Below are 15,454 nucleotides of genomic sequence, written 5' to 3'. Positions count from 1 at the left end.
TCCCTGAGGTGTTTCCTGAGGTGTTTCCCAAGTGGCGCAGCAGTCTAAGGCACTGCATCTCAGTGCTAGAGGCATCACTACAGAAAATGATTCGAGCCTGGGCTGTAGCACAACCAGCCGTGATCGGGAGTCCCATAAGGCGGCGCACAATTGGCAATTGTTGCTCTGAACACACCTTTCATCTTATTGAGAGTGCGGGGTTGTGAAATAAATACATGTAGGCTAACTGAGTTCATATATTAAGTGCACGTAATTGAGCACATGCAGAATGTAAGGAGTGCACATGTACAGTATGTTGTTAATATGATGGGCAGTTTTCAAACCTGCCCGTGTCTGAAAGGAGGATCGTGCTTTGAGGCTGGCTGTGTGATTCAGAGAGATAGCAGGCTATCATGGTACCGTTGGAATTTGGAGGCATAAACAGAAGAAAGGTTTGTTTGTTTTCAGTCCTCATGAATCGAAGCTGATTTCAAATACTGTGGAGCAAACAGTTCCCATCTCTCCCATTTTTATTATTGCTGTACGATTATTTCCCTCTCTGAAAAAAAGTCAAAGGATTTTTAATAGGAAAAAAAGAAGTCTGGATTTTGTTCATCTTTGGATGTCCTTTGTTTGAGCTTTAGTGGGGAAGTGAAATAAATAAATAAACTCATAGATGTGTGTAATAGAATTGCCAACAGCTTTTGGCTCTAGCTCTCTTTCCGTTTCTTTAGTTTTTTGCGTGAAAGCTTGATGATCTTGCTCTCGTAAAGAAGTAATGCATGAGAGAGAAACAGACACGTTTTTTTTGTTGAGGCCTCATGTTTATTTTGTACCTTGATGAGAAACACACTGCCTGGCTTGGAACGGTTCGTCAGGGAGGTGGGAGGAGGGGTTAGCGGGGGAGGGTGAAAAATACACTGCCTGGCCCTGCTGGAACTGTCTGTCAGGAGGGGGAGGGAGCGGGACATTGGGAAGGGTGAACTGCCTAGTTTTGGGGAGGAAGGCTTTTTTTGTACCTTTTTCCTGAAACAAACCTCCAACAGACAAACTCCCTTTGTTCCCAAGGACAAAGACTCACCTTTGAACACAGACCATTTCAAAGGTCTGGAAATATATACATTTCAACAATTAGCTATTCGTAAATGCAATTTACGAATAGCCACAAGTACCACAAGTCAAGAAAATGTATACTGTTGCACTCCAAAGGTTTCGTTGTATTTGACCACCTTGAAAATATCACCCACTTCACAGCGAATCCTCTCCATTAAAAACTCAGCACACATAAACACAGCCAGATGGGTTCCTAAAAGATTTCTTAGAACTTTTTCTTTGCTTGGAGCTGAGTACACAACGATGGTTCAGAGTTCTCGTACAATATGAATCATCAGAACTCTAGTTAAATTGGAGTCATTGTTTTGGCAGGCCTGAAAATGGTGAACAGATGTACTGGTGTTGTGACAAATGGTTGTGAAATGAGGCTTTGGCTAGGCCTGATGTCTTGCTTAAGGGGATAACACATGAGCAAAATGGATTTAAATCATGCATAATAAAGATTCCAATAGGAATTGAATTTGATATTTGTTTGTTAAATCAACACTAAATGACCTGCACTGAACTCCACATGACAATTTTCCCCAAATTATCATATTATTTTTCATTTATTGAATCTAACTGTATTTAATCAAATAAAATGTCATTTATTTGAAGCATTTCTATTTGTTTGGTCTTTACCCAAAAATGTGTTACTAAGAAACATTGGAGCACTTGTGGATTGGAGAACCTTAGCTGCTGAGAGTCTGACTCTAGGCCCCTCTTATCTCCATGTTCTCTAATGCCCCTCTTCTCCTCTCTTCTTCTCCTCTCTTCTATTCTCTTCTCCTTCTCTTCTATCCCTCCTCAGGTTCCTACATGATGGTGGACTCCTCCCAGCACGACGCCGGAGAGAAGGCACGCATCCAGCTGCCAGTAATGAAGGAAAACGACACCCACTGTATTGACTTCAACTACTTATTGTACACCCAAGATGGCTCCAGCCCCGGGACGCTGAACATCCTGGTGAAGGTCAACAAAGGTCCCATGGCTAATCCCATTTGGAATGTGACCAGCTACACCGGGAAGGAATGGCTCCGCGCTGAGCTGGCCGTCAGTACCTTCTGGCCCAACGAGTATCAGGTACACAGAGCCACTACATCGCTCCATTACCTATCCATCTGGGTCCGTTTGTATGAAACGTCTCAGAGTAGGGGTGCTGATTTAGGATCAGTTTAGACTTTTAGATCACAATAAATAAGATTAGATGGACAGTGGGGGGTTGATCCTAGATCAGCTCTCCTACATTTGATGCATACGGACCAAGGCCTCTGTAGCACTGATATGGAGATGGACCTATTGGCTGTATGTCTCTTGTTCACTGGTTCACTGGACTTTGTTGGGGCTTGATGATCTTTAAGCCAAGATGGAATTGTAATTTTCTTCAACGCTTGCAATTAGATTCTCAAATTAGTCAGGGTCCGGAAAAGGATATTAAAGACTATAAATTATAGAAGTTTAATTATTAAAATAATTATTATTGAGAGGGCATGGGCAATGAACTGATTCCATATAAATAGGGATTAATTTGCGCATATTCACATTTTTCAAATGCCATGTTGATTGTGATGCGTCTAATCGTGAAAGTAGGCAAATGCATAGTTCTCCAAATGTCAGCTGGATCATTGAATTTATTTCTTGTTTATTATGTTTTCCTTCTTTACGGCCAATTCATTTTGCTCCGTTTTGGACAATAAAACTGCTAAGCTAATTGTATTGTATAATGTCATCATGCATGGTCATGCAACATGACGAGAAATGGTGGTTCATTTCACAGGTCAATACCTTTTTTCCCCTGGTGTAAATTAGGGAGTGATAGCAAGTCACTGAAGATCATTACACCTTCCTCGCCGTCAGATTTACAGCTGATAAGAAAGGCTCTCAAGTAGCCAGTTATGTAATGAGAATGGATGGTTAAGGAGGAGATGGGCAGGAAGACCTACAGCCCCGATCTGCCCTTGTGTTCCTCAACCCGGGACAGGGTCTTCAAACACACATGCATGCTTGCACGCACATACACACGCGAGACAGTGGTCGTTTCTGCACTGGTAATGAGGCCTTGTCTTAGCAATGGGGTCGAGTGGAGCTGGACCGTGGATCTTTATCTAAGACTTTGGGGAAGGCGGCTAGGCTAGGCCACTGATTTATCGGTCTTGACCGGGACTCAGGAGTAGAGACTGGGGCACAAATGCAATGTGTGTGGCTGTGTACGCCAGAGGGGCCCGGTAGGATAGCTGCATATCACTCTGCGCCATCTAAAGCCGGCCTGACAACCCAAACCTCCCACCCCTAAGTATGGGTTCTCAGTGAGGAATTTCTGGGGTGACAACCCAAACTGCCCCGAGCCATACCTCTGATAGGCTGTAACACAGGAGCAAGGGTGATAGCCCGGTTCTTTATCCTCAGAGTCCTGCTAATAGCTGCTGCTGTCGTTGCTGCAGCCTGTAACGTAAGTGGAGGCAGGTTTTTATTTCCCCAGCAATGTTCAGAGTTGTTGTTTTTTCACAACGCTGGAGGCACGCCAGGTCCACCATGCGAGATGGCTACATTGGCTGTAAATGACTAAAAACGGATTTGAAATATTCAGAATGCATGTTGATTGATGAGAGCGGAAACTTTGAAAGCTAAAGACGTTGGACTAGATTCGGTGCCAGATACTTTGTGGATATCAAATTACCATGTAGTAGCTAGTGTACTCTCTCTCCCCTCGCCGCCTCTCCCTCTCTCTCCTTCCTTTCGCTCTTCAGATACTTTATTTATCCGCCTTTTTGCAATGGGATTTGATTCAATAAGCTCGCCTCCCTTTCTTTCTCTGCCAATGCCGTATTTGTAAGTATTTCATTTGCATTTTTGCTGCCTCCTTTTCTCTCTGTATGGTTAATGAAACCCGTGGCCTGTCATGTCACTAATTGGAAGGAATGAATGATTCAGTACTCTTGTCAACACGTGTCATCTTGGAGTGATAGGGAATTTTAAGTGGGTGATGCTTATTATTCTAATCAGATATTTGGTTTCGTAGTATCCTTTGCCAGTGGTGTCAGAGCTAGAGTTGTAAAGGCCTTCTGACATGCTGTCATGCTGACAATGGCTAGTGTAATTGGACACCTGTGTTTCCAAATGCCTCAGTGAGGACACTTCGCTGTACTACCAGAACGGTAGTATTAGTGAGAGATGAAATAGAAACATAAGCATCACTGTGTAACGGTTATGAAATGGTTGATTTGCTTAAGTATTTTTTTTTGTAAAGTAGGTGTACTTACATTGGCGTGAGCTATTAGTGACGTGAGTGAGTGAGTGAGTGAGTGAGTGAGTGAGTGAGTGAGTGAGTGAGTGAGTGAGTGAGTGAGTGAATGAATAGGATGAAAAAGGTTTGGCCACAGGTGTGCGCTTGTCTTTGTTTCATTATAGTTGGCTGCCTCTGCTGGTCACAAGTAGTCATTACACATGTAGTCTCTTCAAACTGTAGTTTCAGAACTGCACACATGTAGATTTTCCATTTATTCCATCAATACGATTTCTTAAAAGGCATCAGAATGCATTCATCCTCAGTTCATTCGCCCATCAATTGTGTATATGTTTCAGTGATGATTCATAACTCAATTGCCAATATTTGCAATGTCAGCCTACTCAAAGTTGACCACATTCAGGTAAAACAAGTTATTTTTAATCGTAGGCCAGAGATCATCATCCCATTGTTCCTCCCCTGCTGAACGACATTTTGTGTCTCCCACTGAGCTGTTGTCTCCCAAAAGGTGTGCTGGGAAGGCCTTGTCTGAATAGATCCCTTCATAGAGACCTGGCAGCCCCAGTCCGCCCCATCCCCGATCCCCTGCAGAGGCCGGAGCAAGCTTAGACATCTTAGCCTGTAAATAAGTCTGTACACGCAGGGGATTAGGCATCATTTGAGAGAGCAGAGCGTTATAATTAATAGCCTCTGATATCAGAGGGGAGAAGCTAATGAAGCGCTAGGACCAGTGCTGGCATGTCTCTTCTTCCTTCGCTCTCTCGCGCTCTCTCTCTCGCTCTCTCTGTCTGTTTTTCTCTGTCTGTTTCTCTCTATCCTCTCTCTCTCTCACTCTCTCTGTCTTTTTCTCTCTCTGTCTGTTTTTCTCTGCCTGTTTCTCTCTCCTCTCTCTCTCTCCCTCGCTCTCTCTCTCTGAGGCTGCTGCTCATTTGACCTTTGTCCGCATTTCTCCAAATCCACATCACCGTGAAGCCCTGGATTGGTGTATTTGTCACCTTTGATTGGAGGGATGACCCCAGACACCTGGTCATGGTGTGTAAATATCGGTCTCTTACTAAATTTGAATCATGTGATTTCACATTTATGATAGTTCTTCACTTCTGGAATGTGCATTGAAATAAATGAATTAGGACTGATTAAACGTGTCAGAATGAATGTTTAATGAAATGTTAGAGATGAGATGACATACTCTCTGGGGATTGTTAAACGTTGAACAGAATGTAGCAGCTGAGCACACATTGGTGAAGCAGTCATATGTGCATGATTTACATGTGTCAATAGACTATTTATTTGTGTGTCTCTTCAGACAGTTCAGACGAATTGCCGTGGATATGAGACGTTCTACTCCAGTAGACACTGTTTTGTAATGCTGCAGCTGACATTTTGAGAGTAAACATGCGGTCTCCTCTTTGTCCTGGGGTAAGGGCACTGATCTACATGGTCTTAGCTGCTGTCCAGAACCCTCAGCCGTCAACTCTACTTGTCTTTAAGGGGGATCTTAGAGGAACTATGGTGTCATGGAGGGGGTCTGGGCTGAAATGGCACCGAGGGGCCTGTAGGACCCAAGTGATTTATTCACAAGCAGGTGTTTACTCTTTAGCTCAAGACCAAATTGGTGTGTGGATTTAACCAATCAAGACTGTTGAAACAATTAGGGCTCAGACTGGTAGGCTTTTCCATGCTAGAGATGTGTGTCTGTGTGTGAGCCTCTTTTAATGAATGGAGTGACAACTGAGGACTTAAAGGAGTGTGAGTCACTAGGAGTGTGAGAGAGGGCAAGCCAGTTCCTGTAGCACTCCTTGTTGTGTACACTTGGTGTGGGTGGGGGTTGGTTTGTTCAAATGTGTGTGTGTGTGTATATAGGGAAGGAAGGAGTTGTGGGGGAGGGTGGAGTTCTGAAGGCTGAGGGCTGGGGGCTGGCATTTCTTGTCAAGGTTGTTCCATTTCCTCTCGTCAACGCTGACCCCCCCCCCCCCCCCCCCCGCACATATTTTGGCCCAACGCAGCCTCATTCCTGACGCTCTGACTACTTCTGAACCTATAGATGGCCTGCAGAAGATCGGAATGGGGGGCAAATCAAGCATTGAGGTCTTTGTTTAGCCCTGAATATTTCCATCTGCGTCGTGAGGTGTGATGATTATGACCCCCGCGTGTGCGATCCAGAGGAATGACCACGGCGCTGCTCTCAGCACTTCTCTGCACTGAAGGAAACAAATGACAAGGAGGCTCTTCTAAGGCACAGCCTGACAAAGAGCTAGAATGTCTCTCCTTTGTTCAGAGCTTTGACTGTGTGTGTACGTGAATACAGCCCTCCTGTCGAGTAGAAATAACAGGTATTATCATTAATGGTCCGTATTTGACCTGTTGGAAGGTGCTGACTGTGCTACATTGAGTTAAATTGAATTCTTGCACAGAGGGCTTTTTCCATCCGGAGCAGAGCAATGCAATACATCCATTAGAGTCATTTAATCAGTGTTAATGACACAGTCTTAAGATGATTAACGTGATTAGAGCCACACTGGGCCCTTTTGAAAGACCTGTTTGCTCTTCCGTTGTGGTCAGTGTTGGTGCCTTATTCTGGTAGATATCCTACCCCTGGTTTGGCGGTTTGATGACTCGGTCAGGAATTTGCTTCCCGTTCCTACCAGGGTGAACATCTACCCTCACTACAGGTCTCTACCCTCCCTCTCATCATGCTTCAGGCTCGACCTCTCCAAGTGCAATTGCTCTGATTTGGCCCCGGCCATTGATCTGAATACGGAAACAATCAGCGTTAATAAGGGAGAGTGTCAGTATCTACCTCAAAACATGTTTCCATTTTCCTCAAGCCCATTTCCTCAGTGTTGTCGGGGCTCTCTGCCGTATTAAAGTAAAGTACGGCGTAATGGCCGTTTATGGAGATTGCTCCTCTGCCGGCATGCAGCGGGTGAAATGATAGATTGAAATTGATCGCTCAAAGCTGAGAGATTACTCTTCAACTGAGAGGGATGCACCTCCTATGAACCGCCCGGCGAGGAATCATGGGAGGGAGTCTGAAGCCAGAATATATTGCTTCTAATGGGCCATCCTGGAAGAGAGCGAGAGCCTTCGCAGCACTGCACATCTCATCGGAGCCCTGAAAACAGGTTACTGCATCTTTCTTTAAAGGCAAACATTTGGGCACACATCTCCCCCGATAGACATGATGAACGACGTCTCCCGGGCTGCTCCCAAGGAAATAAAAGGCTTTTCTCTTGTCACATTTGTATCAATTGTGGTATTTTTTTCTGACAGTGTTTACTCTGACTGCTGTGGTAATGATCAGCGGAATAAATGCAGATGGGAGATGGGAGGGAGGGGGGTGTAGATCCCCTGCAGAATGCCTCTCCTCCTCTCCTAGCCAGGCCTCTCTGTGACAGGTGAAGTGATAAGAGAACAGCAAATACCCAACCCCATCAGGTGGGTGATGTGATGAGTGGGTGCCTGGCAAGAGAGAGGGGTGTTTTTGTCTGTGTCTGTGTCTGTGTCTGTGTCTATGTCTATGTCTGTGTCTGTGTGTGTCTGTGTCTATGTCTGTGTCTGTGTCTGTGTCTGTTTGTCTGTGAGTGTCTGTGTGTGTGTGTGTGTGTGTGTGCGTGTGTGTGTGTGTGCGCGCACATGTTTGCATCTCTGACAGTGTTTTCTGTATATTTCCAAGTCACCGTCGTAGTTTGCCTCGATGATTGGGCCGCATGTTTTGATGTTCCTGAGACATGTCTGCGTGGGTTGCGTGTATGTTGAAATTATAATCAATGGATTGTATTTTTCTGTTTTTTAGAGAAAGGGGTAGAAAAAAATGCTTTATGATCCCCCCACACTCACACACACACACGCACGCGCACACACACACAACCTATACCAGCTGGTAGGGCAGGAGTTGCTGACATCATGGTCATTTGAGCAGCTCATGCAGGCTTAATGCAGGCTCCAGCCCAGCTGCAGTCTCTGCCTGGCCGTCCGTCCCTGATTCTGTCCCTGCATGTCTCCATGTGAGGCTCCAGCAGACAGGAAACCCTTCTCTAGGTCCATCTGCCACCCCCTCCTAGACCACAGAGCTCCTCTCCTTCCCTCTCCTCCTCTAGCCAAGACCTGCTGGTCCAAAGCGCTACCCAGCATTCAGCCTCTGAAAGGTAACCTCAGTGCTCTAGACATTGAGTTGGGTTCGTTGTATTTCAGATTTCAGAGACATTTAGTACTCTCTGTATTTACTGACTCTTTATGGAGACATGTTGGTTAAATTAACTTCCAGTTAACTTTATCTCAGTATGACTTGGATTGCTGATGAAACTCCTCAGTTCCTCAAATCAAAATGGAGTAAACAAGATGAACCAACAATTTGGATATATCCGATGTGAGTGTTTTTTATTCCATTGGCTGTCATCCTCAGCCTGTGCTGTGAACATGTCAGTATTTTCTCCTCACCCGGAGGAGAGCAGTGTATTCTTTTTAAAGAGCTGTCAGGGGGCTGATGCTGAGTTCACTCTGTGAGCCTACTGGCTTGTGGCTTGGTGACATCAGGGCTAGTCTGTCGCAGCTAGCTCGGTTAAGATAATTGCACCAGCACAGGGTGTCACAGCTGAGTTTTTTCTTTTTGTTTATCTCAACTTGTTTGTTCAATTTTCCATGATAGCCAACCTTTTCTCTGTACTGTCACAACTGAAAATTGCAATTGGTAGTTCCGGAAGGGCCACACTTTCACCTTTTCCCTCCAAGAGTATTACGAGTTGTTGTTCATCTATGTTGTACGACCAGGCTCTAATAAGATCATGTTATTACGTTATTGTGGGGAAAAGCTGGTAATCGAATACAGTACATCTGTCAATTTTCACTCGTTGTGGAAAAGCGATATAGAATGGGGGGTTGGGAGCATGGCAGATTCCCGTGACTGCCCTGACTGCACTGCTCGCTTAAAGATTTATACCATAATCCTCTCATTGGAGTTATCGCAAGTGCTGGCTTGAGATTTGTTTAGCAAATGTCGTCTGCATTAAGAGAGAGATCACTTAAAAGGATATGAATCTCAGCTAAAAGCAAAATACCATCATTAAGCTCGAGCTCGGTAGCAGCTGGCACAAACTATTATTGTAAATGTTGATTCGGTCTCTCTCTTTTCCTGCTGAAAGGCATGTTTAGAATGCAATTCGGGGGATCAGGATTCAGCCGTAAAGTGTCCTTAGATCCCACAGTAGATTTAGCAAATTGTGAAGTCTAAGAAAGGTGAATTAAAGGTTGTGTTCAGTGGAAAACAAAGTGCATGAGGTTTGAGGGTTATTTCCTATAATCCGCTTCAAGGGGAGGCACATCGTTTTAAAGTGACCACTTATAGCTACATGTACATCTGTTCTCCCATTGCCCTTCCAACACTGTGACACACTTACAGTGCCTTCAGAAAGTATTCATACCCCTTGATTTATTCCACATTTTGTTGTTACGACCTGAATTGAAAATGTATTCAATTGCTTTTTTTTTCTCTCATCTACACACAATACCCCATAAATATCAAATGTACATAAGTATTATTGCTGTTCTGGTTAGTGTTTATTGGCTTATTTCACTGTAGAGCCTCTAGCCCTGCTCATTATACCTTATCCAACCCTTCAGTTCCACCACCCACACATGCGATGACATCACCTGGTTTCAATGATGTTTCTAGAGACAATATCTCTCTTTCATCATCACTCAATGCCTAGTTTTACCTCCACTGTATTCACATCCTACCATACCTTTGTCTGTACACTATACCTTGAATTTTATCGCGCCCAGAAACCTGCTCCTTTTACTCTCTGTTCCGGACGTCCTAGACGTCCAATTCTCATAGCTTTTAGCCGTACCCTTATCCTACTCCTCCTCTGTTCCTCTGGGGATGTAGAGGTGAATCCAGGTCCTGCTGTGCCTAGCTCCACTCCTATTTCCCCAGGCGCTCTCTTTTGACGACTTCTGTAACCGTAAAAGCCTTGGTTTCATGCATGTTAACATTAGAAGCCTCCTCCCTAAGTTTGTTTTATTCACTGCTTTAGTACACTCTGCCAACCCAGATGTCTTAGCCGTGTCTGAATCCTGGCTTAGGAAGACCACCAATATCTCTGAAATCTCCATCCATAACTACAACATTTTCAGACAAGATAGAACGGCCAAAAGGGGCGGTGTTGCAATCTACTGCAGAGATAGCCTGCAGAGTTCTGTCCTACTATCCAGGTCTGTACCCAAACAATTTGAACTTCTACTTTTAAAAATCCACCTCTCTAAAAACAAATCTCTCACCGTTGCCGCCTGCTATAGACCACCGTCTGCCCCCAGCTGTGCTCTGGATACCATATGTGAACTGATTGCCCCCCATCTATCTTCAGAGCTCGTGCTGCTAGGTGACCTAAACTGTGACATGCTTAACCTGTCTAGGATCAGCGTGGCGCTAGCGGCACACCCCCCCCCCCCCCACTGAAAAACCAGTGCCGCGAAATTCAAAAAAAATATTTTTTTTAAATATTTAACTTTCACACATTAAAGTCCAATACAGCTAATGAAAGACACAGATCTTGTGAATCCAGTCAACATTTCCGATTTTTAAAATGTTTTACAGGGAAGACACAATATGTAAAGATGTACATCTATTACCTAAAAACACATTAGCATAATCCACCATCTTTTATTTGTCCACCAACACCAGTAGCCATCACCAATTCGGCTAAACTAAGATATTTATAGCCCCTAACCAACAAAAAAACTCATTAGATGACAGTCTGATAACATATTTATGGTATGGGATAGGTTTTGTTAGAAAAAAGTGCATATTTCAGGTAGATGGCATAGTTTACAATTGCACCCACCATCACAAATGGACTAGAATAATTACAATGAGCAACGTGTTTACCTAACTACTAATCATCAAACATTTCGTAAAAATACACAGCATACACGAATCGAAAGACACAGATCCTGTGAATACAGACAATATTTCAGATTTTCTAAGTGTCTTACAGCGAAAACACAATAAATCGTTATATTAGCTTAGCACATAGCAATTAGCAGCCCAGCATTGATTCTAGCCAAAGTGAGCGATAAAAGTCAACATCGCCAAAAGATATTAATTTTTTCACTAACCTTCTCAGAATTCTTCCGATGACACTCCTGTAACATCACATTACAACATGCATATACAGTTTGATCGAAAATGTTTATATTTAGCCACCAAAATCATGGTTAGACAATGTGAAATGTAGACAAGCTGGTAAAGAAAAAGTCCTTGCGCCACTTAGACAGTGATCTACTCTTATACATAAATACTCATAAACGTGACTAAAAAATATAGGGTGGACAGGGATTGATAGACAATTTAATTCTTAATACAATTGCGTTATTACATTTTTTAATTTATCCTTACTTTTCAATACAGTTTGCGCCAAGCGAAGCTACGTCAAAAAACATGGCGTCCTAAGCCACTAAAATGTTTCGACAGAAACACGATTTATCATAATAAAAATGTCCTACCTTGAGCTGTTCTTCCATCAGTATCTTGGGCAAAGGATCCTTTCTTGGGAGAAATCGTCTTTTGGTGGAAAGCTGTCCTCTTGCCATGTGGAAATGTCAACTGCGTTCGGGATGAACTGAAAAGCGTGCCCAACTTTTCACATCGTTGCAAAAATAAATGTCCCAAAATCGCACTAAACGGATATAAATTGCTATAAAACGCTTTAAATTAACTACCTTATGATGTTTTTAACTCCTATAACGAGTGAAAAGATGACCGGAGAAATATAACAGGCTAAACTAACGCTTGGAACAGGTGCGCGCCGGTGTCCTCTAGGCTCATGACGCAGCTCCCAAAGAATGACTAGCTTCAGGGTTTTTTCATTTGTAGGGCCTGTGAACGCGCAATCGACCCCGTTGGAATCGTCATCACGTAAAGGCATCCAGGGGAAGACGTAAGATGTGTCCGTATAGTCATAGCAACGACAGTGCCCTTTTAACTGACTTCAGAAGAGTGGCCAACATTTCTCAAATCTGACTCCATGTCAGGGAAATTGCTGTAGAATGGGCTCTGTTCCACTTAGAGACAAAATTTCAACTCCTATAGAAACTATAGACTGTTTTCTATCCAATAATAATAATAATATGCATATTGTACGATCAAGGATTTTGTGGGAAGCCGTTTAAAAAATTAGCCAAATTAGCATAAATAGTCTAAACAGCGCCCCCATCCCCAACAGGTTAACACCCCGGCCATCCTACAATCTAAGCTTGATGCCCTCAATCTCACACAAATTATCAATGAACCTACCAGGTACAACCCCAAAGCTGTAAACACGGGCACCCTCATAGATATCATCCTAACCAACTTGCCCTCTAAATACACCTCTGCTGTTTTCAACCAAGATCTCAGCGATCACTGCCTCATTGCCTGCAGCCGTAATTGGTCAGCGGTCAAACGATCTCCACTCATCACTATCAAATGCTCCCTGAAACACTTCAGCGAGCAGGCCTTTCTAATCGACCTGGCCCGGGTATCCTTGGAAGGATATCGACCTCATCCCGTCAGTAGAGGATGCCTGGTTATTTTTTTTATATGCCTTCCTCACCATCTTAAATAAGCATGTCCCATTCAAGAAATTTAGAACCAGGAACAGATATAGCCCTTGGTTCTCTCCAGACCTGACTGCCCTTAACCAATACAAAAACACCCTGTGGCGTTCTGCATTAGCATCGAACAGTCCCCGTGAAATGCAACTTTTTAGAGAAGTTAGAAACCAATATAAACAGGCAGTTAGAAAAGCCAAGGCTAGCTTTTTCAAGCAGAAATGTGCTTCCTGCAACACAAACTCAAAGTTCTGGGACATTGTAAAGTCCATGGAGAATAAGAGCACCTCCTCCCAGCTGCCCACTGCACTGAGGATAGGAAACTCTGTCACCACCGATAAATCCACTATAATTGAGAATTTCAATAAGCATTTTTCTACGGCTGGGAATGCTTTCCACCTGGTCACCCCTACCCCGGTCAACAGCACTGCACCCCCCACAGCAACTCACCCAAGCCTTCCCCATTTATCCTTCTCCCTCACATCCAGTCAGCTGATGTTCTGAAAGAGCTGCAAAATCTGGACCCCCACAAATCAGCCGGGCTAGACAATCTGGACCCTTTCTTTCTAAAATTATCTGCCGAAATTGTTGCAACCCCTATTACTAACCTGTTCAACCTCTCTTTCGTGTCGTCTAAGATTCCCAAAGATTGGAAAGCAGCTGCGGTCCTCCCCCTCTTCAAAGGGGGGGACACTTTTGACCCAAACTGCTACAGACCTATATCTATCCTACCCTGCCTTTCTAAGGTCTTCGAAAGCCAAGTTAACAAACAGATCACCTACCATTTCGAATCCCATCGTACCTTCTCCGCTATGCAATCTGGTTTCAGAGCTGGTCATGGGTGCACCTCAGCCACCCTCAAGGTTTTAAACGATATCTTAACCGCCATCGATAAGAAACAATACTGTGCAGCCATATTCATTGACCTGGCCAAGGCTTTGGACTCTGTCAATCACCACATCCTCATCGGCAGACTCAACAGCCTTGGTTTCTCAAATGATTCCCTCGCCTGGTTCACCAACTACTTCCACGACAGAGTTCAGTGTGTCAAATCTGAGGGCCTGTTGTCCGGGCCTCTGGCAGTCTCTATGGGGGTGCCACAGGGTTCAATTCTTGGGCCGACTCTCTTCTCTGTATATATCAATGATGTCGCTCTTGCTGCTGGTGAGTCTCTGATCCACCTCTACGCAGACAACACCATTCTGTATACTTCTGGCCCTTCTTTGGACACTGTGTTAACAACCCTCCAGACGAGCTTCAATGCCATACAACTCTCCTTCCGTGGCCTCCAACTGCTCTTAAATACAAGTAAAACTAAATGCATGCTCTTCAACCGATCGCTGCCTGCACCGGCCCGCCCTTCCAGCATCACTACTCTGGACAGTTCTGACTTAGAATATGTAGACAACTACAAATACCTAGGTGTCTGGTTAGACTGTAAACTCCCCTTCCAGACTCACATAAAACATCTCCAATCCAAAGTTAAATCTAGAATTGGCTTCCTATTTCGCAACAAAGCATCCTTCACTCATGCTGCCAAACATACCCTCGTAAAACTGACCAGCTTACCGATCCTCGACTTTGGCGATGTCATTTACAAAATAGCCTCCAACACCCTACTCAACAAATTGGATGCAGTCTATCACAGTGCCAACCGTTTTGTCACCAAAGCCCCAAATACTACCCACCACTGCGACCTGTACGCTCTTGTTGGCTGGCCCTCGCTTCATACTCGTCGCCATATCCACTGGCTGCAGGTCATCTACAAGAAACTGCTAGGTAAAGTCCCGGCTTATCTCTGCTCGCTGGTCACCATAGCTGCACCCACACGTAGCACGCGTTCCAGCAGGTATATCTCACTTGTCACCCCCAAAGCCAATTCCTCCTTTAGCCGCCTCTCCTTCCAGTTCTCTGCTGCCAATGACTGGAACGAACTACAACAATCTCTAAAACTGGAAACACTTATCTCTCTCACTAGCTTTAAGCACCAGCTGTCAGAGCAGCTCACAGATCACTGCACCTGTACATAGCCCATCTATAAATAGCCCAAACAACTACCTCTTCCCCTACTGTATTTATTTATTTATTTTGCTCCTTTGCACCCCAGTATTTCTACTTTGCACACTCATCTACTGTCAAATCTACCATTACAGTGTTTTCATTGCTATATTGTATTTACTTTGCCACCATGGCCTATTTATTGCCTTTACCTCCATTATCCCACCTCATTTGCTCACATTGTATATATACTTATTTTCTACTGTATTATTGACTGTATGTTTTGTTTACTCCATATGTAACTCTGTGTTGTTATATGTGTCGAACTGCTTTGCTTTATCTTGGCCAGGTCGCAGTTGTAAATGAGAAGTTGTTCTCGAGTTGCCTACCTGGTTAAATAAAGGTAAAATAAAATAAATCAAATTAACGCCCATCAGTCAATACATGTTACAATCACCTTTGGCAGCGATTACATCTGTTAGTTTTTCTGGATAAGTCTCTAAGAGCTTTGCACACCTGGATTGAATAATATTTGCACTTTTTTTTAATTCT

General features: G+C 43.9%; 1 protein-coding gene across 18 annotated transcripts in view; it reads left to right on the top strand.

The window, feature by feature from the left end:
• LOC129825034 (receptor-type tyrosine-protein phosphatase kappa) overlaps window positions 1-15,454 on the top strand; it is a 164,928-nt gene that overhangs the window by 65,428 nt on the left and 84,046 nt on the right. For all 18 annotated transcript variants that reach the window (XM_055884694.1, XM_055884698.1, XM_055884697.1 and 15 more), the window contains one exon: window positions 1,883-2,154. In XM_055884694.1, the coding sequence (XP_055740669.1) occupies window positions 1,883-2,154 (272 nt within the window). The remainder of the gene's footprint in view (window positions 1-1,882; window positions 2,155-15,454) is intronic.

The sequence above is a fragment of the Salvelinus fontinalis genome, chromosome 27 (assembly GCF_029448725.1).
Source record: "Salvelinus fontinalis isolate EN_2023a chromosome 27, ASM2944872v1, whole genome shotgun sequence".
Taxonomy (NCBI): domain Eukaryota; kingdom Metazoa; phylum Chordata; class Actinopteri; order Salmoniformes; family Salmonidae; genus Salvelinus; species Salvelinus fontinalis.
This window is presented reverse-complemented; position numbering and strand designations above follow the sequence as displayed.